The sequence below is a fragment of the Mastigoproctus giganteus genome, chromosome 9 (assembly GCF_048544385.1).
Source record: "Mastigoproctus giganteus isolate SK-2022 chromosome 9, ASM4854438v1, whole genome shotgun sequence".
Classification (NCBI taxonomy): Eukaryota; Metazoa; Arthropoda; class Arachnida; order Uropygi; family Thelyphonidae; genus Mastigoproctus; species Mastigoproctus giganteus.
In genome coordinates this window covers 224,206,442-224,230,888 of record NC_143583.1, presented here as the reverse complement: position 1 = coordinate 224,230,888, position 24,447 = coordinate 224,206,442, and the positions used below count along the sequence as shown (strand labels likewise).

At 39.7% G+C, this 24,447-nt stretch overlaps 1 protein-coding gene across 2 annotated transcripts in view; it reads right to left on the bottom strand.

Moving 5' to 3' along the window:
- Positions 1 to 24,447, bottom strand: part of LOC150081136 (DGAT1/2-independent enzyme synthesizing storage lipids-like) — a 199,629-nt gene that overhangs the window by 128,526 nt on the left and 46,656 nt on the right. Inside the window, exon 3 of one of the 2 annotated variants that reach the window (XM_090380602.1) lies at positions 18,806 to 18,980. The exons of the other annotated variant lie outside the window; for it this stretch is intronic. Coding sequence (XP_090236728.1) covers positions 18,806 to 18,980 — 175 coding nt within the window. The remainder of the gene's footprint in view (positions 1 to 18,805; positions 18,981 to 24,447) is intronic. 2 annotated transcript variants of the gene reach the window in all.

Here is a 24,447-nt window from a genome sequence, read left to right as displayed (position 1 = left end):
TTATTATTACATTAAACTGGGTTATCATTATACGTATCTATTTTCTCAACCATGGACCCCAGTACACCAGGCCCGTTCGTTACTATTCTGTTATTTTTATTATATTATATTTTCTATTATTTAATTTCTATTATATTTTCTATTATTTAATTTCTATTATTTTTATTATATTATATTTTCTATTATTTAATTTCTATTATATTTTCTATTATTTAATTTCTATTATTTTTATTATGTTATATTTTCTATTATTTAATTTCTATTATATTTTCTATTATTTAATTTCTATTATTTTTATTATATTATATTTTCTATTATTTAATTTCTATTATATTTTCTATTATTTAATTTCTATTATTTTTATTATATTATATAATATAAAATTATACTTAGTTGGAGGAGTATATTTGTTTTTGAGTTAATCAATGGAAGTGCTGTTTTCAGTTAGAATCTGGTGATATAATCATCACACTAGAAAAACACATCTCTGTCTCAGACATTTCATTAGAATTGAAATGTTTGTGACAGGACCTGAGCTGTGTATTTCTTACAGTTGTACTCTTGTTGACATCTAGGGAGAGCATGTTGCACAGAGGAAATGAATCAGCTGGGAGGAATTGTTTGAGGCAGTCAAGATTATTCTTAACTCCAACAGTCCTCAACTCTTAATCCAATAGTATCCTGTATAACTATCAAGTGATTTATCAACAGTATCCTGGAGAGAGAGAGAGAGAGAGAGAGAGAGAGAGAGAGAGAGAGAGAGAGAGAGAGAGAGAGAAATAAAAGAAAGTCATAATCCCACTGCATAAAGAAATTGCAAGACTGCATTTGGAATACTGTGTACAAGCATGGAGATCTCATGTGAAAAAGATGTTAAGCTTCTTGAAATGTGCCAAAGGTGGGCAACCTTCATGGTGAGATTGGCAAAAGGGTGACTGTATGAGGAAAGGCTTTGTGCGGTTGCAGAGCTTGGCAACCAGGCACCTCTAAGGTGCCTTTTGAAGCATATAATTTTCTGAGAGGGGTTAATAAAAATGAATGAAAGCAGAATTTTCATTGTTACAAAGAATTTCAGAACTGGGGGCCATAAATTCAAATTACAGGGAAGAGGTTTAGACTAGATCGTAGGAAGTTTTCTTCTAGTCAGTGAGTTGTTGATTACTGGAACAAGATGCCTCTGCAGTTAATGGAGGCTGATGGTTTAAAGAAATTCAAAGGTCAACTTACATAAGGAGGTAAGTGCATAATTTGTATTTCCTTATCTACTTTTTTTCTGATACAGCAAAAGCTTGTGGCTTCCATGCACTATATATGTAATACTAACATAAAAAATGAGCTAGTAGTAGTTGAAACAAAGTGCATGTTATCTCCTCCACATGTTAAATCTAGGTTTATTGAAACAGTTTTTGTATGTCTTGAATAAAGAAGAAAATTATTTCAAATATGTTTGCACTAAATTCCCATCACTTATGTAAAAAAAATTCAAAGCAGGAATTTTTGTTGATTCGCATATTTGCAAGCTGCTGCTAGACTTCTAATTTGAAAAATATCTGAATCAAATTGAAAGAGATGCTTGGACCTTCTTTAAAAATATAGTACACAGTTTTTTGAGTGGCATACTGGAGAAGTTCATAAGACTAGGCAGCAATATGAATATTAAGGTATGCTTTTTGCATTCCCATCCCAAGTATTTGCAGAAAATTTAATTTAGGTAGCTTAAGTGAAGAACGGGAGGGGAAATATTCCATCAGGGCATAACAGAAATGGGGGGAAAGTACCAAGGATGATATGTCAGTATGATGGCCAACTATTAATGGTTGCTAAATAGAGAAACAGACACTAAAACTAGCTTCCTGAAGAAGTCCATAAAGTTTAATCAAGTCTAGTGTGTAAGAAATCCAATTTGGAGCTATCAGTGCTTCACAGAAGATGTACCTATTCATGTTTCTGCTTTTGCATATTTTTATTGGTTTTCTTCTATAAAAATAATCTATTTGTAAAATCTGTGAAAATAGAAAATAAAGTAGAAATACCACCACCAGTTTTTTACATTAGTAAAAAAATTCTGGTGATGGAGTAAATTTTGAAATTTCCATTAAAAATTTGGTTCAGATTTCTTATTAGCAGTAAAAATCAGAACTTTTCTTAAAATGCAAACCAGTATTATTCTGACAGTGAATATAATCGTTAACTGTATTTATCAGTCATGCAGTCTGGAATCATGATCAGCTCAAATGTTTGTGCACTCCTGCACTCTCGTGCAGGAATGTTTGTCGCTTGACCAATTTGCCATATAATTGCTAGTAGTGAATTTCATGAATAAGGTTGTGGCCTAATGTATCCTTTCAATGAATTGCATATGCCATATACTGTGGTAGCAAACTTTTAGAAAAATTTATTTCAAAATAATATGCATCTTTAAAGACAACCTTCACTAGACAATATAATTAGAAATGCTACGAGGACAGAGCATTTCTATATTCAAGGACTGCTGGAAGTAACCATGGAACAAGTAAATACATAGGCTGTGTAAGGGTAACTAAGAGTAAGAAGTGCATGTATACTTGCATGTACCCCAATGCCAGTAATATAGTAAATAAATTTGATGAATTTGAAGTGCTGGTCAAGACATCAAAGACAGATATTGTTGGAATATCAGATACATTATGTCACACAGATATAAGGAATGGTGAATTTTAATTTGGAGCATATAATGTGCACAGAGAGGACAGACAGGATAAGAGGGGTTATGCTTTAGTTAAGAAATGCATAAAATGTAAGGCCATGCATCCAGTTGACATGAAAATGTGTACCAACTAATATTGTAATAGGCACATTACGGCCTTAGTAGTACTTGCACCAGTAAAGACTTCTTTACTTATATCAACCCTAGAAGGAAGGGTACGAATCAGTTTGGCCCATTTGGTATCGATGGTTCGACTGTTGGTGATCCTGCTCAGGTAGCTAACAAACTGAATGAGTATTTTGCACAAACTTTTACACATGAGGACTTCTGTTTCAAACTATAACAGGTAACTGATTTTGTTATAACAAAGTGGAATGATTTTGTTGAAAAAGGTGGAAGTGAAATTTTTGAAATTAAACATAAGAACGATACCTGGGGTGGATGGGAGCTATCCAATTATGTTAAGGGAGGCAGCAAACCCTTAGCCATAATTATGAGAGCATCTTTCGACTCAGGGGAGATCCCCACAGACTGGAGATGTGCAAATGTATCCTCAGTTCACAAAGGGATATCAAAGTGTGATAGCAGTAATTACAGATCTGTTAGTTTAACTTCTTTTCTGGGGAAAATAATGGAGTCACTGGTTAAAGAAGCATTGCAGGATCATCTAGTCAAGGCTACAGTTATAGTTCAGACACAGCATGGGATTGTTAAGGAGGAAGTCTTGTCTGACTGGTTTGATTGGATACTGTGACGTGGTCAAAAAGGAACTGGATGCAAAAAATAATTTTAGCATTAGCATTAGTTGAGGCATGTGATGCAAGAAAGCAAGCTTATAGAGCATAGCCAAAAAAAAAAAAAAAAAAAAAAACTTTCCCATTTCACCCATCCAGTCACTCCAAATCTTTGTCTAGTTCAGCCTTAAATTTATTTAAGCTTAAAATTTAAGCTTGTGCCCTTAAAAGATGATATCTGCTCTACAACGTCATCAACCTTTGCCCCTGGCAGACATACCCTGGTCCTGTTCCACCTATCCTTTTTACAAAGCATGTTCCCCGTTTCCCTGACAATAGAGTCAGGGAAACGGGGAACATGCTTTGCATTAGCATTAGCATTAGCATTGGCATATGATGCAAGAAAGCAAGCTTATTCAGCATCAGCCAAAAAAAAAAAAAAAAAACAACCCACTCCCATTTCACCCCTCCGTTCGTTCGAAATACCTGTCCAGTTGAGCTTTAAATTTGTTTAGGCTATCAACTTCAACAACAAGTGATGGAAGTCGGTTCCACCAACCAACCACCCGCTGGCCAAAGGCAAATTTCCGCACATCTATCCGACATCCGTCCTTCCTCAATTTGAATTTATGCCCTCTGAGGTGATTATTCTGAGAAAGATGAAGAATCCCATTGGCATTGAGCATGCTCAAACCATTCAAAGCCTTATACACCTCTATCAGATCACCTTGCCGGTGCCTAGTCTCCAAACTCTGTAATTTGCAAAACTTAAGCCTTTCTTCGTAAGAGCAACCCTTTGTTCCATTTACTAATCTTGTTGCCCTTCTCTGTACCCGTTCCAGCAGCTCTACATCCTTCTTGAAATGAGGCCTCCAGACCTGTATACAGTACTCAAGATGTGGCCTTACCATTGCCTTATACAAGGGAATAATCACCTCCTTATCCCTGCTAGAAAAATTCCTGTATATCATTGACAAGACACCATGAGCTACTCTTGCAGCTCGTCTGCACTGCTCAGAGAACTTCATATCTGCCTGCACAATTACCCCCAGGTCCTTTTCATTCTCCACCACTGTCAGTGTAGTACAGCAGAGTTGATACGTTGCTCTGGGATTACTGTTTCCCATATGTAGTACTTTACATTTGTCGATGTTAAACTTCATTTGCCACCTCTCAGCCCATCTGTTCAACCTTTCCAGATCCTGTTGCAGCAGCATAGCGTCAGTATTGTCCTTAACGACCCTGCCAACCTTTGTATCATCTGCAAACTTGGACATTAAACTTGATATCCCATCATCAATATCATTCATAAACACCGAAAACAACAACGGACCCAACACTGAACCTTGAGGAACTCCACTAATAACATTAGTCCACGTTGAGCAGTGTCCATTGATTACCACTCTCTGTCTTCTGCCACTCAACCATCCCCTTATCCATAGCAGCAATTTGCCTCCAATGCCACACTGCTCCAATTTGTGCAGCAGTCTTCCATGTGCAACAGTATCAAAAGCCTTTCTAAGATCCAAATATATAATATCAAAGTTATTCCCTGCATCCAGTTCTTTTGTGACTACATCATAGTATCCAATCAAATTGGTCAGGCAAGACCTGCCCTTAACAAAACCATGCTGTGTCTGAGCTATAACTGAATTCTTGTCTAGATGATCCTGCAGTGCTTCTTTAACCAGTGCCTCCATTAATTTACCTGGAACAGACATTAAACTAACAGGTCTATAATTACTTGTGTCAGCCTTTGATCCTCCTTTGTAACATGCTTTGTAGAATACACACTGTTTGCATCCGGATCTCATTGGCAGTAGTTTCAGGCAGATCTGATATGGCCTTCTCCACCCCCATGGCTACCTCTGCAAAGGAAATCCCGTTCGGAACCAAACTGTACCTGGAACCAAGACTCAAAACCTGCTTCTGTGCCACCGTCAATATCTTGCGACTAAGATTATGAATAAATTCACCTTGATTCATCAATCCACCTTCCTCCCTCTCTTCCCTAAGTCTATTAAATTTATTAATCTGCCTCTGTCTGTATGTATCAGCAACCCGCATCGCGGTAACCACTATCATCCTATATATCCCCAATGCACCACCTCTAAATTGTTATTGAAGTATGCCCTAGGCACCTCCATAGCCAGGTGGGAAGGAGCAGCAGTGGGTAGCACATGCTTCTTGATTAGACTGGGTTCAAGCCCGTGACCACCAAATATAGAGGATGTGGAAAGGTCGGGGAATGACCACCGCATATCCTGGAGCAATATGGCCTTAGTTGCTAATGCTCCTTAAAAAAAAAAAAAAAAAAGACGAGGTGTGCCCTACGTGACTTGCCAATCCATATATTTACCACCTTCTTTTGGTATATCGCCACAGCATGTGTCAATCTTGGATCCTGAAATTGCATTTTTGTCCGAAAACCGTATGGTATCAGACCAGCAGCTTTACAGCGATGTGAAAATCTCTGGTGTTGTCTTTGCCTGTAACACATAACTTTTGATATTAACATGTGAGACTGAAGCCTAAGATAGATATAAGTGATCTGTAACCAAGTTACAAAGGAGGTTAGGCAGGCGAAGGCAGATTACGAGAAATCTTTGGCAAAGGATGTAAAGAAAAACAGTAAAGAGTTCTTTACTTATGTAAAGTCTAGAAGGAAGGGGATGAATCAGATTGGTCGTCTTGATATCGATGGTTCAACTGTTGATGATCCTGCTTAGGTAGCTAACAAACTAAATGAATATTTTGCATAGACATTCACACGTGAGAAAATATTCAGCGAGGGGAATGCCACAGGTGTTTTCAAATCTGGCAGTAAGCTAGATAATCTTGTAATAACTGAGAGTGAAGTGGAGGAGAAATTGTTGAAGATAAACACAAGAAAGGCACCTGGGGTGGATGGGATCTATCCAGTTATATTAAAGGAGGCAGCAAAGACGTAAGCAAACCCTTAGCCATAATTATGGAGCTCTCAGGGGCGGTACCCATAGACTGGAGATGTGCAAATGTGACCCCAATTCACAAAGGAGGATCAAAGGCTGACACAAGTAATTATAGAATTGTGAGTTTAACTTCTGTTCCAGTAAAATTATTGGAGGCACTGGTTAAAGAAGCACTGCAGTATCATCTAGACAAGACTTCAGTTATAGCACAGACACAGCATGGTTTTGTTAAGGGGAAGTCTTGCCTGACCAATTTGATTGGATACTATGATGCAGTCACAAAAGAACTGGGTGCAGGGAATAACTTTGATATTATATACTTGAATCTTAGAAAGGTTTTTGATATTGTTGCACATGGAAGACTGCTGCATAAATTGGAGCAGTGTGGCATTGGAGGCAAAATGCTGCTATGAATAAAGGGGTGGTTGACAGGAAGAAGACAGAGAGTGGGAATCAATGGACACTGCTCATCGTGGACTAATGTTATTAGTGGAGTCCTGAAGGGTTCAGTATTGGGTCCATTATTGTTTTCTGTATTTATAAATGATATTGATGATGGTATATCAAGCTTAATGTCCAAGTTTGCAGACGATACAAAGGTTGGCAGGGTTGTTAAGGACACTACTGATGCTATTCTGCTGCAACAGGATCTGGAAAGATTGAGCAGATGGGCTGAGCAATGGCAAATGAAGTTTAACATTGACAAATGTAAAGTACTACATATGGGAAACAGCAACCCCAGAGCAACGTATCAACTCTGTGGTACTACACTGACAGTGGTAGAGAATGAAAAGGACCTGGGGGTAATTGTGCAGGCAGATATGAAGTTCTCTGAGCAGTGCAGATGGGCTGCAAGAGTAGCTCATGGTGTCTTGTCAATGATATACAGGAATTTTTCTAGCAGGGATAAGGAGGTGATTATTCCCTTGTATAAGGCAATGGTCAGGCCAAACCTAGAGTACTGTATACAGGTCTGGAGGCCTCATTTCAAGAAGGAGGTAGAGTTGCTGGAACGAGTACAGAGAAGGGCAACAAGATTAGTGAATGGAACAAAGGGTTGCTCTTATGAAGAAAGGCTTACGTTTTGCAAATTACAGTGTCTGAAGACTAGGCACCGGCGAGGTGATCTGATAGAGGTGTATAAAGTCTTGAATGGTTTGAGCATGCTTAATGCTGATGAGATTCTTCCTCTTGCTCAGATTAATCACCTGAGAGGGCATAAATTCAAATTGAGGAAAGACAGATGTAGGATAGATGTGCGGAAGTTTGCCTTTTGCCAGGTGGTAGTTGGTTGGTGTCACAGACTTCCATCCCTTGTTATGGAAGTTGATAGGCTAAATAAATTTAAGGCTCAGCTGGAAAGGTATTTCGAACAAACGGAGGGGTGAAATGGAAGTCGTTTTTTTTTTTTTTGGCTGATGCTAATGCTAATATTGTCAAATCTCTCGCAGCATTGTATGACCATAACACACCACTTCAGTTTTACAGTAGTACAGGTTTAACGCTTTTAATGTATAATATTTTCATATTTTTAATATATATATGATTTATTGTATTTTAATTTATTATATATTTCACAGTCGATTTTATGTATTGTATTTGTAATTTAATTTTATTTATTTTTATAAAGTTACAATTGGTCAGAGTTGGCAACATCAATTATGGATAGATTTTCCAACCACAGAAGCCGGCCGGGCTAGCCGGGTGGGTAAAGTGCCTGCCTTACAACCCAAAGGTCGCGGGTTCGATTCCCGCCTAGGGCTTGGATCAAAGTACTTCAAAAACCTTGGGAGGTGCATTATGGCCACAGAAGCCGATGCGCCAACAACTACCAACCATAGAGGCCTTTTTAGTAAATAATTGTTGTGTTATGGTCGTGCAATGCTGCGAGAGATTCGACAATATCAAATTTATGTGTTACAGAAGGCAAGCAAAGACAACACTTGAGATTTGCACATCGCTGTAGAGCTGCTGGTCTGACACCACATGGTTTTAGGACAAAAACTGCCATTTCAGGATCCAAGATTCACATGTGCTGTGGCGATATACCAAAAGAAGGGGGTAAATATATGGATTAGCAAGTTACATAGGGATTTGATAAACATGGGGAGGTGTTTGAGGGCATACCTCAATAAAAATTTAGAGGTGGTACACTGAGTATGGTTATATAGGATGGTAGAGGTTAAAGCGATGTGGGTTGCTGATAAGTACAGACAGAGGCAGGTTAATAAATTTAATAGACTTAGGGAAGAGAGGGGGGGAAGGTGCATTGACGAATCAAGGTGACTTTATTCATAATCATAGTGGCAAGACTGTGGCACAGAAGAAGGTTTTCAGTCTTGATTCTGGGTACAGTTTGGTTCCGAATAGGATTCCCTTTGTAGAGGTAGCCATGGGAGTGGAGAGGGCTATATAAGATCTGCCACTTATATGAGATTTAATGAGATCCGGATGAAAACGGTGTGTGTTCTAGGCTGGGCACGTAGAATATCGCCTAATCTAACATCGGCGCAGAGGAGGGCGCTGCAGGAGTTACAATGGGATGAGAGCATCATGGTGTTGCTGGCAGACAAAGATAGATCGACAGTGGTATTAGACATGGATGACTATTAGGGGAAGGTCCTTCATTTATTGAACGATACATCCACGTATAAAGTGGTGAATAGGAATCCTTTGGTGGGGCTGGAGCAACAGACCAATAAGCTGGTACAGAAGTGACAGAAGGCAGGCAAGATATCGGAGGAGGTTTCTTGGAGGTTACGTGCTTTGGGTTGTAAGTTACCCAGATTCTATGGTTTACGTAAAGTGCATAAAGAGGTGTGCCGTTGAGGCTGATTGCATCATTTGTGGGCAGCCCGACGCATGCCCTTTCTAGATTTTTGGCGGGTTTGGTTTCTCCTGTTTTGGGCTGGACTAGCTGGACAGTGAAGAATAGTCAGGAATTTATACGGTTTGCCCAGGAGCAGAAATTTTTATATCATTTGATGTGGTTTCGCTATTCATGTGCATTCTGGTGGATTATGCTTCGGATTGTGTGCGCACAGCCTTGGAAGGTGTAATACCTTGAGAGATAGGAAGAATTTGGTGTAAAGGACATATGTGAAGGTGTTAGCTGTGTTTGTCCAGCACCACGATGGTATTTGCAGGTGTGATGTATCAGCAGATCTGGAGCGTGGCTATGGGTTCGGTGCCTCCGTAGCCAGGTGGGCAGGAGCAGCAGTGCGTAACACACGCTTCTTGATTAGACCAGGGTTCAAGCCCGTGACCACCAAATACGGAGGTTACGGAAAGGTCAGGAAATGACTACCGCATATCCCCAGAGCAATATGGCCTTAGTTGCTAATGCTCCTAAAAACCAAATAACAACAACAGTTATGTGTTCACCTATTAATGCAGTCATTGCTAATTTAGCAATGGAAGAATTTGAGGATAGGATGTTAAGCTCCTCTGATCAGCTGTGGGCGTAAGGATGTATGTGGACGATATGTTTGCTATACTACGTAGGGGACATGGGCCAGAGGTTCTCAACTGGCTTAATAGTGGTTCCCCCTTTATAAAGTTTACCTCTGAGATCAAACAAGGGGGCACTCTGCCATTTTTGGATGTCTGGATTTACAGGGTGGACTGACAATTAAAGACAAGAGTGTTTAGGAATGAGATGTCTCGGGTCCAGTATACTCATTTTGGTTCTGCCCAGACTGGAGGTCATAAGAAGAGTGTAGTTAGGGCTTTAATGAGCAGGGCTTGGTCACACTGTTCTACGTCAGAGAGAAAGAGAAAGAAATTAAATGGGTAACAGTTGACCTTGTGAAATATGGATACCCCCAGATCGTGATTGAAGGTTGTTGTGGACATGGTACTCAGAGGGAGGAGGGGATGCTTGGCTCCACCGCGTACATTCCCTACTATCTGGGCATTTTGCAACCAATAGTCTGCATCTTACAGTCATACCAAATATGTTGTGTGTAGCTTCCAGGTCGGAAGCTGCACACGGTGATGGCGGCAGTTAAAGACCCTGTTGTGGGAGTTGACAACAGTGGGGTTGTCTACAAAATTCAGTGTCCAGATTGTGAGGGATGTTACGTAGATTCCACAGCGCAGATTACACAATAGATTGGGGGAACATAGCAGGGCGCTTAGATTGGCTAATGTCTCGAGGTCAGCCATGGTGGAACATGCCTGGGAAACCGGGCATGAGATAACAGCCAAAGGAGCTGTAATTACAGATAAGGTAGAGGGTTTCTGGAACCAGAAGTGACTGGAGAGCCTAAGCATTTGTTCCTTGGGTGATCATAGCCTGAATAGTGATAAGGGTTGTAGGATTAATGTAATGTTTAAGACCGTTATCCTGGATAGGGATGAGCGTTTTAAGGTTGTACAGTTCCGAGCCACTTCCGGTGCTGATATACAGGAAATGGAGCATCCACAGGTACCATAGTATGCTCTAGATCTGCTGGGACGGCTTAGTACTTTATAATGAATTGTTGATGCAGCACTACTTATGTTGAGAAAGGCAGCAGATGCTGCTGAAAGCTTCAGTTTTACAGTAGTACGGGTTTAACACTTTGAATGTATAATATTTTTATTATTTTTATATTTTTAATATATTCATATGATGTATTGTATTTTAAATTATGTTATATTTTACAGTCGATTTTATGTATTTTATTTATTTATTTTATTTGTAATTTAATTTTATTTATGTTTATAAAGTTATAACGACCCTGCCAACCTTTGTATCATCTGCAAACTTGGACATTAAACTTGATATCCCATCATCAATATCATTCATAAACACCGAAAACAACAACGGACCCAACACTGAACCTTGAGGAACTCCACTAATAACATTAGTCCACGTTGAGCAGTGTCCATTGATTACCACTCTCTGTCTTCTGCCACTCAACCATCCCCTTATCCATAGCAGCAATTTGCCTCCAATGCCACACTGCTCCAATTTGTGCACATGGAAGACTGCTGCACAAATTGGAGCAGTGTGGCATTGGAGGCAAATTGCTGCTATGGATAAGGGGATGGTTGAGTGGCAGAAGACAGAGAGTGGTAATCAATGGACACTGCTCAACGTGGACTAATGTTATTAGTGGAGTTCCTCAAGGTTCAGTGTTGGGTCCGTTGTTGTTTTCGGTGTTTATGAATGATATTGATGATGGGATATCAAGTTTAATGTCCAAGTTTGCAGATGATACAAAGGTTGGCAGGGTCGTTAAGGACAATACTGACGCTATGCTGCTGCAACAGGATCTGGACAGGTTGAACAGATGGGCTGAGAGGTGGCAAATGAGGTTTAACATCGACAAATGTAAAGTGCTGCATATGGGAAACAGTAACCCCAGAGCAACGTATCAACTCTGCGGTACTACACTGACAGTGGTGGAGAATGAAAAGGACCTGGGGGTAATTGTGCAGGCAGATATGAAGTTCTCTGAGCAGTGCAGACGAGCTGCAAGAGTAGCTCATGGTGTCTTGTCAATGATATACAGGAATTTTTCTAGCAGGGATAAGGAGGTGATTATTCCATTGTATAAGGCAATGGTAAGGCCACATCTTGAGTACTGTATACAGGTCTGGAGGCCTCATTTCAAGAAGGATGTAGAGCTGCTGGAACGGGTACAGAGAAGGGCAACAAGATTAGTAAATGGAACAAAGGGTTGCTCTTACGAAGAAAGGCTTAAGTTTTGCAAATTACAGAGTCTGGAGACTAGGCACCGGCGAGGTGATCTGATAGAGGTGTATAAGGCTTTGAATGGTTTGAGCATGCTCAATGCCAATGGGATTCTTCATCTTTCTCAGAATAATCACCTCAGAGGGCATAAATTCAAATTGAGGAAGGACGGATGTTGGATAGATGTGCGGAAATTTGCCTTTGGCCAGCGGGTGGTTGGTTGGTGGAACCGACTTCCATCACTGGTTGTTGAAGTTGATAGCCTAAACAAATTTAAAGCTCAACTGGACAGGTATTTCGAACGAACGGAGGGGTGAAATGGGAGTGGGTTTTTTTTTTTTTTTTTTTGTTTTTTTTGGCTGATGCTGAATAAGCTTGCTTTCTTGCATCATATGCCTCTGCTAATGCTAATGCTAATGCTAATAATTGGTCAGAGTTGGCAGCACCAATTATGAATACTGTCTTTACTATCATCAACTTTGGTGGAACAGTCCTCCATCTTTTGTTGTGGAAGCTAATAGCCTAAATAAATATAAAGCTGAGCTGGACAGGCATTTGGAACGAATGGAGGGGTGAAATGGGAGGGGGTTTTTTTGCTCATGCTGCATAAGCTTGCTTTCTTGCATCGTATACCTCTTCTAATGCTAATGGAACAAACTTCCATCTGCCATTGTGTAAATGATAGCTTAAATAAATTCAAGGAAGAATTGGATAAACTTCTGGATCAAATGGGAAGGGTATTTTTGGCTGAAGCTGCATAAGCTTGCTTTGCCTCTACTAATGCTAATAACTCTGGGGTTTATGTGGGCAGCTTTCAGCTGCCCACATCAACGCCAGAGCTTGCACTTGATAATCATGCAACACAGCGGCAACCCCCAAGGCAGAAGTGCTGGTCCCACAGGAACTAGTAGTTGTTAGTTCTTGTTGTTAGTAGTTGTTGATTTACATGCACGTATACTTGCATGTAAATCAATGCTAGGAGTTTGGTAAATCAATTTGATGAATTTGAGGTATTGCTCAAAACATCAAAGGCAGATATTGTTGGGATATCAGATATAAGGAATGCGGAACTGGAATTTCGGGAGTACAATGTGTACAGAAAGAATATACACGATAGGAAGGGAGGAGCGGTTATGCTATTAGTTTAGAAACATAAAATCCGAGGAAGTGAAGCCAGTTGACATCGCTGGACAGTGCTGTGTCGAGTCAGTTTGGTGTGACATAAACATTGGGAGATCAAAATTAAGAGTAGGTGTATGCCATAGGCCTAATGACTCTGATGAGTATAATAAGAAACTGTACAGGGAAATAGAGTGGGCCAGTAAATCAGAGAGTCTTATAATGGGGAATTTTAATTTCCCAGATATGGAATTTGTTTGTTATTGTTTGTTATTTGGTTTTTAGGAGCATTAGCAACTAAGGCCATATTATTCCGGGGATATACAGTGGTCATTTCCTGACCTTTCTGCATTCTCTGTATTTGGTGGGCACGGGCTCGAACCTCGGTATAATCAAGAAGTGTGTGCTACGCACTGCTGCTCCTGCCCACCTGGCTACGGAGGTTCCCTGGAATTTGTGGGTTGGTCATTCACACACTAGCAAGGCTTTTGTGGATTTATTGGATGATTGTTTTCTGCATCAGCATGTTCGGGATGCAACTGGAGGGAGTAATACTCTTGATGTGATTATTATGTGATTATCATGCATTAAGAATCTGCAGATAAAGGAACCACTAGGTGGCAGTGATCACAGTGTGGTGAAGTGGGATTTACTCATAGAGGTAATTACCATCAGGGGTAAAGGGAAGGGTTTTTACTTTCGTAAAGGCAACTACGATGGCCTGAGACAGTATTTAAATTCTATACAGTGGGATAGTACCAACAGCAAACACAAAATGGGAAGCATTCAAAGAATTTATCTTGGAGGCTACTAGGCTTTACATACCAACTAAGAAGTATTGTTCAAGGTTTAGGCCTAAATGGATGTCAGCTAAACTAATGAAAAATATGGCAGAGAAGAAAAATGCATGGGATACATATAAATCAATGGGTGACATGGAAGCCTATGATAGATATAAGCTGGTCTGTAATCAAGTCAAAAAGGAGATTAGGCAGGCAAAGGCAGATTATGAGAAATCCTTGGCAAAGGATGCAAAAAAAAACAGAAAAGAGTTCTTTACCTATGTAAACTCTGTAAGGAGGGGGATGAATCAGATTGGTCCACTGAATATTGATGGTTCAACTGTCGATGATCCTGCTCAGGTGGCTAACAAACTAAACGATTATTTTTCATCTACATTCACACTTGAGGAGTTATTCAGGAAGGGGATTGCCAGAGGAGAAGTAAACTCTGGCAGTGAGCTAGATAATTTTGTAATAACTGAGAGGAAAGTGGAGGAGAAATTGTTGAGGATAAAAATAAAAAAGGCACCTAGGGTGGATGGGATATTAAATATCCCATCCACCCTAGGTTCCAGTTATATTAAAGGAGGCAGCAAAGGAAGTAAGCAAACCCTTAGCCATAATTATGAGAGCTTCCTTGGACTCAGGGGAGGTACCCATAGACTGGAAATGTGCAAATGTGACCCCAATTCACAAAGGAGGATCAAAGGCTGACACAAGTAATTATAGACCTGTGAGATTAACTTCTGTTCCAGGAAAATTAATGGAGGCACTGGTTAAAGAAGCACTGCAGGATCATTTAGACAAGACTTCAGTTATAGCTCAGACACAGCATGGTTTTGTTAAGGGGAAGTCTTGCCTGACCAACTTGATTGGATACTATGATGCAGTCACAAAAGAACTGGATGCAGGGAATAACTTTGATATTATATACTTGGATCTTAGAAAGGCTTTTGATACTGTTGCACATGGAAGACTGCTACAGAAATTGGAGCAGTGTGACATTGGAGGCAAATTGCTGCTATTGATAAAGGGGTGGTTGAGGGGGAGAAGACAGAGAGTGGTAATCAATGGACACTGCTCATCGTGGACTAATGTTATTAGTGGAGTCCCTCAGGGTTCAGTGTTGGGTCCATTGTTGATTTCTGTATTTATAAATGATATTGATGTTGGTATATCAAGCTTAATGTCCAAGTTTGCAGTTGATACAAAGGTTGGCAGGGTTGTTAAGGACACTACTGACAGTATGCTGCTGCAACAGGATCTGGAAAGGTTGAGCAGATGGGCTGAGAGGTGACAAATGAAGTTTAACATTGACAAATGTAAAGTACTACATATGGGAAACAGTAACCTTAGAGTAACATATCAACTCTGTGGTACTACACTGACAGTGGTAGAGAATGAAAAGGCCCTGGGGGTAATTGTGCAGGCAGATATGAAGTTTTCTGAGTAGTGCAGACGGGCTGCAAAAGCAGCTCATTATATCTTGTCAATGGCACACAGGAATTTTTCTAGTAGGGATAAGGAGGTGATTATTCCCTTGTATAAGGCAATGGTCAGGCCACACCTTGAGTACTGTATACAGGTTTGGAGGCCTCATTTCAAGAAGGATGTAGAGCTGCTGGAACGAGTACAGAGAAGGGCAACAAGATTAGTGAATGGAACAAAGGGTTGCTCTTAGGAAGAAAGGCTTAAGTTTTGCAAATTACAGTGTCTGGAGACGAGGCACTGGTGAGGTGATCTGATAGAGGTGTATAAAGCCTTGAATGGTTTGAGCATGCTCCATGCTGATGGGATTCTTCCTCTTGTTCAGAATAATCACCTGAGAGGGCATAAATTCAAATTGAAGAATGCCAGATGTAGGATAGATGTGCGGAAATTTGCCTTTAGCCAGCGGGTAGTTGATTGGTGGAACAGACTTTCATCCCTTGTTGTGGAAGTTGATAGTCTAAATAAATTTAAGGCCCAGCTGGACAGGTATTTCCAATAAACGGAGGGGTGAAATGGGAGTGGTTTTTTTTTTTTTTTTTTTGGCTGATGCTGCATAAGCTTGCTTTCTTGCATCATGTGCCTCTACTAATGTTAATGCTAAAACTAGGATATCTTTGATGTCCTACTTATGCTCCTTTTGTACGTTCATTAAGAATTGAACGTAAACTTTTCTTGATTGTGAGTGATCCATAGCTGCAGTTATTGCATTTCCGACTTGTGAGCAAGCTTAGTGATGGAATTATATTAATAATGAATAGAGAAAGTTTCTTAGCCCCACAGATCTTAGCAAAGGCTGACATTATGCATTTCCTGGACACCAAATGCCTTTGACAGCTTTCTCAGTGGATTGCAGTGTTTATAAACACAATTAAAGCATGGGCTTTTATCAGTTTGTATGCAGTTGGGTGGATTGGTGTTCATTTGCATATTTTTGTGGCTACTAGTATTTAAACTGCCTAATTAATGCAGTAGTGTTATTGCATTTATTCAAAATGAGTAGCATTTATTCAAAATTGCATTTATTGCAAAATTGCAAAAATGCATTTATTTATTGCATTTATGCATTTTTTATGCATTTATTGCAAAATTGCAAAATTGCATTTATTCAAAAAAAAATTGAGGCACTGTTATCAACCAGATGGTTAATCATCCATTTATTTAAAAGATTGCCCAATAAGTAATGGAGAACTAATTATTCTGAAAGAGATTGTCATATCAGCATGTTGTCTTTTAAATGAGTGACAGAGTAATCCTTTGGCAATGCCAATTGTTTGCAAAACTTATGGGACTCACATCTGGTGAGTATGGCTGGGCACACCCAGTGTCCTGAACTGGATATCATCATTCTTCTCTTTCTTGGTGATTCCTTTCTACTTCTAACTCTTATTTCTCTCTCTCTCTCTCTCAGGGTAATTCAGAAATTTTTTTTGGCTCATGTAGCATAAGCCTCAGGCTTCCTTGCACCATATGGCTAATAATAATAATAATAATAATAATAATTATTATTATTGTTATTATTAATATTATTAACATAATAATTATAATAATAATTATAATTATAATTATTATTATTATTAACACCGATTGGACTAACGAGCTGGAGGATATCATGAGAAGGACAATGATGACCAACACCACCCGAAATCATTCGTGGAGAGACTGAAAATTGCTCGGAAAGAAGGAGAATGGGGCCTGATAGACCTCATTGTGCAACAGAATACAGCGATTGCTAACCTGAAGGATTACTTCCAGAAACACACAGCAGCACTCCACCAGGCCATAAGTAAGATAGACAAATGGTATACCCCACTCAATCTAAGCGAGGAGGCCTCTCCCAACCAGGAGGCACAAACGAAGCTAGAAAGATGGGCAGAGAAGACACTCCATGGCAGACACTACAATAATCTCCATCAAGATCGCATAGATAAAATTGCTTCCAATGCATGGCTGACGAGCGGAACTCTATTCCCCAAGATTGAAGGATTCATAATCACCATCCAAGACCAGGTAATCAACACAGGAACTAGAGAAAATACATCGCCAAGGAGCCCAGAGTGTTTGATGGCACATGTTGATGATGCCATCTGGCCTCAGAAACGATCCAACACATCACCATGGGATGCAAGGTGATCATCCAGACTAAGTACACAGATAGCCAGGATAATACATCAGAAGCTAGCAAGGAAATACCAGTTGATCGAAGAAAGTGTACCGTACTACAAGTATGAACTCCAGGAAGTACTAGAGACCCCAACTCACAAGTTGTACTGGGACCACGCCAAAATAATGGATAGGACAAGAAGGAAAAGGCTACCTATTTGATTGACATAGCGGTACCCAAAACTGGCAACCTGCAGAAATCCCATGGGGAAAAAATCAGGAAGTACACGAACCTAATGAGTTCAAAGAGATGTGGCATACGCAACAAGTAACGACCATCCCGATCATCGTGTCAACCACAGGTGTGGTGCCAAAGACCCTACATAGCAGCCTAGCAGCAATAGGTCTCCCAGTGAACACCTACAAGGAACTTCAGAAAGTCTCAATCTTGAACACCTGTAGGATAATCAGAGAGTTCCTAGACCAACAGTAACACTAGACATAACAACAACCCTGTGTACTTGGTAGCAATACTGTCACGAGGTGGAACCCCCAATCAGGGAGAAATAATATAAGATAATAATAATAATAATAATAATATCAAGGCAACTTGTGGATTAAGAATTTTTCTTGTTGCGAATGATAACACCATTCATTAACTGTGCAATTTAATTCCTGCTGGCCACCAAAAATAATAGACAAGACATTCCTCCTAGCCTCCCCTATAATTTCAGTAAGGCCAAATAGCATTAGCAATTTTATAATTTGCATAATATATTCCAAAAATGTAATTTATACTTTCTGCGACATTGCCATTTGAAGAATGGCTGAACTGAATGCTCGCAAATCAAATCCTGTGTAGAAGAAATATTTCATTATTCAAGACTCCATTCTCAAAAATCATTCAAAGAAAATTTGCAATTTGCAAATATGGAGGGTTGGGTGTATGTATGTATGTATGTATGTATGTATGTATGTGTGTACTCCTTGAGTCATACATGAAAGCCATACATGCAAAAATGTACTCTGTGAGGGGTTAAGATTAGGAGTGGAGCACAGTACCAGATTTTATACCAGAAATCATTAGTCTTCCGCAATGCATTGATCATTAGGGTCAAAGACAAGATAAAATTCATCTGTGTCAGTCATTCTGTAAATATGTTTGAATAAAAACATATTATTCATAACTGTAAGCAACCTGTGACTTTTGGTAAGATAGTGTATACACACTAGTTCCAACTTTATTTTCAAATACTTACCATACCAAATTCGACCCTGAGTATCCCAGAAATGTGCTAATATCATAAGTGCTCTTCTCCAAGATTCTCTGGTAAAATTTATTCCATTTACTTTAAAGTAGTACCTGTATGCTTGAAGGTACATAGCACACACCTGAACCAAGATGCATAGAAACACTGGCATGAAGAACATTAACTAAAAGTAAATTTATATATATAAAAAACAAAGGTCTGTATTAAATCAAAAATATACTTTTCTCATATTCAAAAACATTTGCTAAACAGAAACAAAGATATAAAAAATAAGTAAGAAATCCACTCTGAAATGATCATATGATTAGCATAATAGAGATGATATAAATGTTATTACTGTTATGTTATAAATGATATAAATGTTAGTACTCTAAATACTCAATAGTGTGATATAGAGCAGTGCAATCTGTTGGGAACTTGCCCCTTACCGACAATGCATGTCAGGTTGTGGGTTGGATCTCAGATGCTATTCGTGGGTCAGGTGCAGTTAGAGTTATTATAAATAATTATTTGCCATATGACCCGCTGATTGACTGGAATTAACAGGTTCAACAGAAAGAAAAAGGTGGAAAGAAGATGACTTCGTTGATGTGGAAGATTCAAACAATAAAAATGTTGAACATCCACCTGACAAAATCCAAAATTATATCACAATGAATTTTCCAATATTTCTGATGATGAAAATGATTTTGAACTGATCAAGTAGTGGGGGGAAAAAGCAATTTTTTTCCAAATTTTACAGCTGTTTCATTCATTAGCATTAGTAGAGGCATACGATGCAAGAAAGCAAGCTTATGCAGCATCAACCAAAAAAAAAAAAAAAAAAAAAACCTTCCCATTTCACCCCTCCAATCATTGCAAATGCCTGTCCAGCTCAGCCTTCAATTTATTTTGACTATTAGCTTCCACAACAAAAGATGGAAGTCTGTTCCACCATTCAACTATCTGCTGGCTAAAGGCCAATTTCCACACATCTATACTACAACTGTCTTTCCTCAATTTGAATCTGCACCCCCCACAGGTTGTTAATCTGAGCAAGAGGAAGAATCCCATCAGCTTGCAGCTTGCTCAACCCATTCAAGGCCTTATACACCTCAATAAGATCACCTCGCACGTGCCTACTCTCTGGCGCTGCAATTTCCAGAATTTAAGCTTTTCTTGGTAAGAGCACCCCTTTGTTCCTCTCACCAATCTTGTTGCCCTTCTTTGTACTCATTCTAGCAACTCAACATCCTTCCTAAAATGAGGCCTCCAGACCTGTACACAGTACTCTAGGTGTGGTCTGACCATTGCCTTGTATAATGGGATAAACACCCCTTTGAGCCTGCTAGCAAAATTCCTATATATCATTGACAAGATTCCATGACCTGCCCTGGCAGCCCGTTTACACTACTCAGTGAACTTCATATTTGACTGCACAATTACCCCCAGGTATTTTTTGCTTTCCACTTCTCTGAGTGTAGGACCACACTGTTAGTATGTTTCTCTTCGGTTATTGATACCCATATGCAGTACTTTGCATTTGTCAATGTTAAATTTCAGTTGCCAATCTCAGTCCATTTTCCCAACTTATATAGATACAGTTGGAGTAGCATACTATCTTTACTGTCATTAACAACCCTGCCAGAATCTTGAAATAACTGGGAGTAAAGTGGAGGAGAAACTGTTGAAGATAAACACAAGAAAGGCACCCGGGGTGGATGGGATCTATCCAGTTATATTAAAGGAGGCAGCAAAGGAAGTAAGCAAACCCTTAGCCATAATTATGAGAGCTTCCTTGGACTCAGGGGAGGTACCCATAGACTGGAAATGTGCAAATGTGACCCCAATTCACAAAGGAGGATCAAAGGCTGACACAAGTAATTATAGACCTGTGAGCTTGACTTCTGTTCCAGGAAAATTAATGGAGGCACTGGTTAAAAAAGCACTGCAGGATCATTTAGACAAGACTTCAGTTATAGCTCAGACACAGCATGGTTTTGTTAAGGGGAAGTCTTGCCTGACCAACTTGATTGGATACTATGATGCAGTCACAAAAGAACTGGATGCAGGGAATAACTTTGATATTATATACTTGGATCTTAGAAAGGCTTTTGATACTGTTGCACATGGAACACTGCTACACAAATTGGAGCAGTGTGACATTGGAGGCAAATTGCTGCTATGGATAAAGGGATGGTTGAGGGGGAGAAGACAGAGAGTGGTAATCAATGGACACTGCTCATCGTGGACTAATGTTATTAGTGGAGTCCCTCAGGGCTCAGTGTTGGGTCCATTATTGTTTTCTGTATTTATAAAAGATATTGATGATGGTATATCAAGCTTAATGTCCAAGTTTGCAGACGATACAAAGGTTGGCAGGGTTGTCAAGGACACTACTGTCACTATGCTGCTGCAACAGGATCTGGAAAGGTTGAGCAGATGGGCTGAGAGGTGGCAAATGAAGTTTAACATTGACAAATGTAAAGTACTACACATGGGAAACAGCAACCCCAGAGCAACGTATCAACTCTGTGGTACTACACTGACAGTGGTAGAGAATGAAAGGGACTTGGGGTGGTTGTGCAGGCAGATATGAAGTTCTCTGAGCAGTGCAGACGGGCTGCAAGAGTAGCTCATGGAGTATTGTCAATGATATACAGGAATTTTTCCAGCAGGGATAAGGATGTGATTATTCCATTGTATAAAGCAATGGTCAGGCCACACCTAGAGTACTGTATACAGGTCTGGAGGCCTCATTTCAAGAAGGATGTAGAGCTGCTGGAACGAGTACAGAGAAGGGCAACAAGATTAGTGAATGGAACAAAGGGGTGCTCTTACGAAGAAAGGCTTAAGTTTTGCAAATTACAGTGTCTGGAGACTAGGCACCAGCGAGGTGATCTGATAGAGGTGTATAAAGCCTTGAATGGTTTAAGCATGCTCAATGCTGATGGGATTCTTCCTCTTGCTCAGAAAAATCACCTGAGAGGGCATAAATTCAAATTGAGGAAAGACAGATGTAGGATAGACGTGCAGAAATTTGCCTTTAGCCAGCGGGTGGTTGGTTGGTGGAACAGACTTCCATCCCTTGTGGTGGAGGTTGATAGCCTAAATAAGTTTAAGGCTCAGCTGGACAGGTATTTTGAACGAACAGAGGGGTGAAGTGGAAGTGGGTTTTTTTTTTTTTGGCTGATGCTGCATAAGCTTGCTTTCTTGCATCAAATGCCACTACTAATGCTAATGCCAGCCTTTGAATCTTCTGCAAACTTGGACATTACTGGTATACCTTCATCAATATCATTGATAAATATACAAAACAACAATGGGCTCAACACTGAACCCTGGGGAACTCCACTAATAACATTTGTCCACAAAGAACAGTGTCCATTGATGACCACTCTCTGTCGTCTCCCACTCAACCATCCCTTTATCCATGGTAGCAACTTACCCTTAATGCCATACCTCTCCAATTTGTACAGCAGTCTTCCATAAAAAAAAAGGTAAAGTGCAGCCATTATCAACCCACTGCAGGATGGAAGCCTCCTCAACAATTCATGCTGAGGGAAATGGACCATAATCTGCCACGTTGATCCAGTGCGGGTTGGCAGATTGACCGTATTCAGCAGTCAGGGGCTTGAACCCCGGTCTACTCAAAGAGCGTGTGCTACTGCACTCCCGCTCTTGACCACTCGGCTATGGAGTCTTCCATGTGTAACACTATCAAAAGCTTTCCTGAAATAAAAATATATCATATCAAAATTATTATGGCCATTTATTTCCTTTGTGACCATATCATAGCATCTATTCAAATTGGTCAGACAAGACCTCCCTTTAACAAATCCATGCTGTGTTTTAACTATTACTGCAGTCTTGTCTAGATGATCCTTCCTTTCCCAGGAACATAAGTTAAACTAACAGGTCTTAGTTACTTGTGTCACTATTTGAACCCCCTTTTTGAATTGGTGAAACATTTGAACACCTCCAGTCCAAGGGGACGTCCCCTATGTCCAAGGAAGCTCTCATAATTATGGCTAAGGATTTGTTTATTTCCTTTGCTGCCTCCTTTAGTATAACTGAATAGATTAGGTCCACCCCAGGTGCCTTCCTTATGTTTAACTTCAACAATTTCTCCTCCACTTTGCTCTGAGTTATTACAAAATCACTTAGCTCCCTGTTAGAGTTTGATAAACTTCTGGCATTCCCCTCATTGAATAACTCCTCATGTGTGAATGTAGATGGAAAATAGTCATTCAGTTTATCAGCTACCTGAGCATGATCATCAACAGTCAACTCATCTATATTAAGTGGTCCAATTTGATTCATCCCTTTCTTTGTAGAGTTTACATAAGTAAAGAACTCTTTGCTGTTTTTCTTTGCATCCTTTGCCAAAGATTTCTCGTAATCTGCTTTTGCCTGCCTAACCTCCTTTGTGATTTGATTACAGTCTAGTTTATACCTGCCATAGGCTTCTGTGTCACCTGATACTTTATATGCATCCCATACATTCTTCTTCTTCTCTGCCATGAGCCTCATTAATTCATCTGACATTCATTTAGGCCTAAACCTTGTACAGTATTTCTTAGTTGGAATAAAAAGCCTAGTAGCCTCCAAACTTAAGTTCCTGAAAGCTTCCAATTTAGAATTCAACATTGGCAACATCATCAGTCGATCCAACTGTACAGAATTTAAAAACGGTCTGAGACACCTTTACGAAAGCAAAAGCTTTCGTAAAGGTGACTACAGGGGTCTCAAATTTAATGTAAATTTGATGAATTTGGGGTATTGCTCAGAACATCAAAGGCAGATATTGTTGGGATATCAGAGACATGGTGTCACACATATAAGGAATGCAAAACGGGAATTTGGGGAATTCATTGATTTTATGTGTTAAGAAACACATAAAATCAAGGAAGTGAAGCCAGTCGACATCGCTGGACAGTGCAGTGTAAAGTCAGTTTGGTGTGACATAAGCATTGGGAGATCAAAATTGATAGTAGGAGTGTGTTATGGGCCTAATGACTCTGATGAGTATAATAAGAAACTGTACTGGGAAATAAAGTGGGACAGTAAATCAGAGAGTTTTATAATATGGGATTTTAATTTCCCAGATATTGACTGGAATTTGTGGTTGGTCACTCACACACTAGCAAGGCTTTTGGGGATTTATTGGATGATTGTTTTCTACATCAGCATGTTTGGGAAGCAATTAGAGGGAGTAATACTCTTGATCTGATTATCAGTAGTGATTCTTCATGCATTAAGAATCTGCAGATAAAGGAACCACTAGGTGGCAGTGATCACAGTGTGCTGAAGTGGGATTTACTCCAAGAAGTAACTACCATCAGGGGTAAAGGGAAGGGTTTTTGCTTTCGTAAAGCCGACTATGGTGGTCTGAGACAGTATTTAAATTCTATACAGTGGGACCAACTGATGATGTTACCAACAGCAAATTCAAAATGGAAAGCATTCAAAGAATTTATCTTGGAAACTACTAGGCTTTACATACCAACTAAGAAATATTGTTCAAGGTTTAGGCCTAAATGGATGTCAGATAAAGTAATGAACCGTATGGTAGAGAAGAAAAATGCATGTGATACATATAAATTAATGGGTGACATGGAAGCCTATGATAGATATAAGCTGGTCTGTTG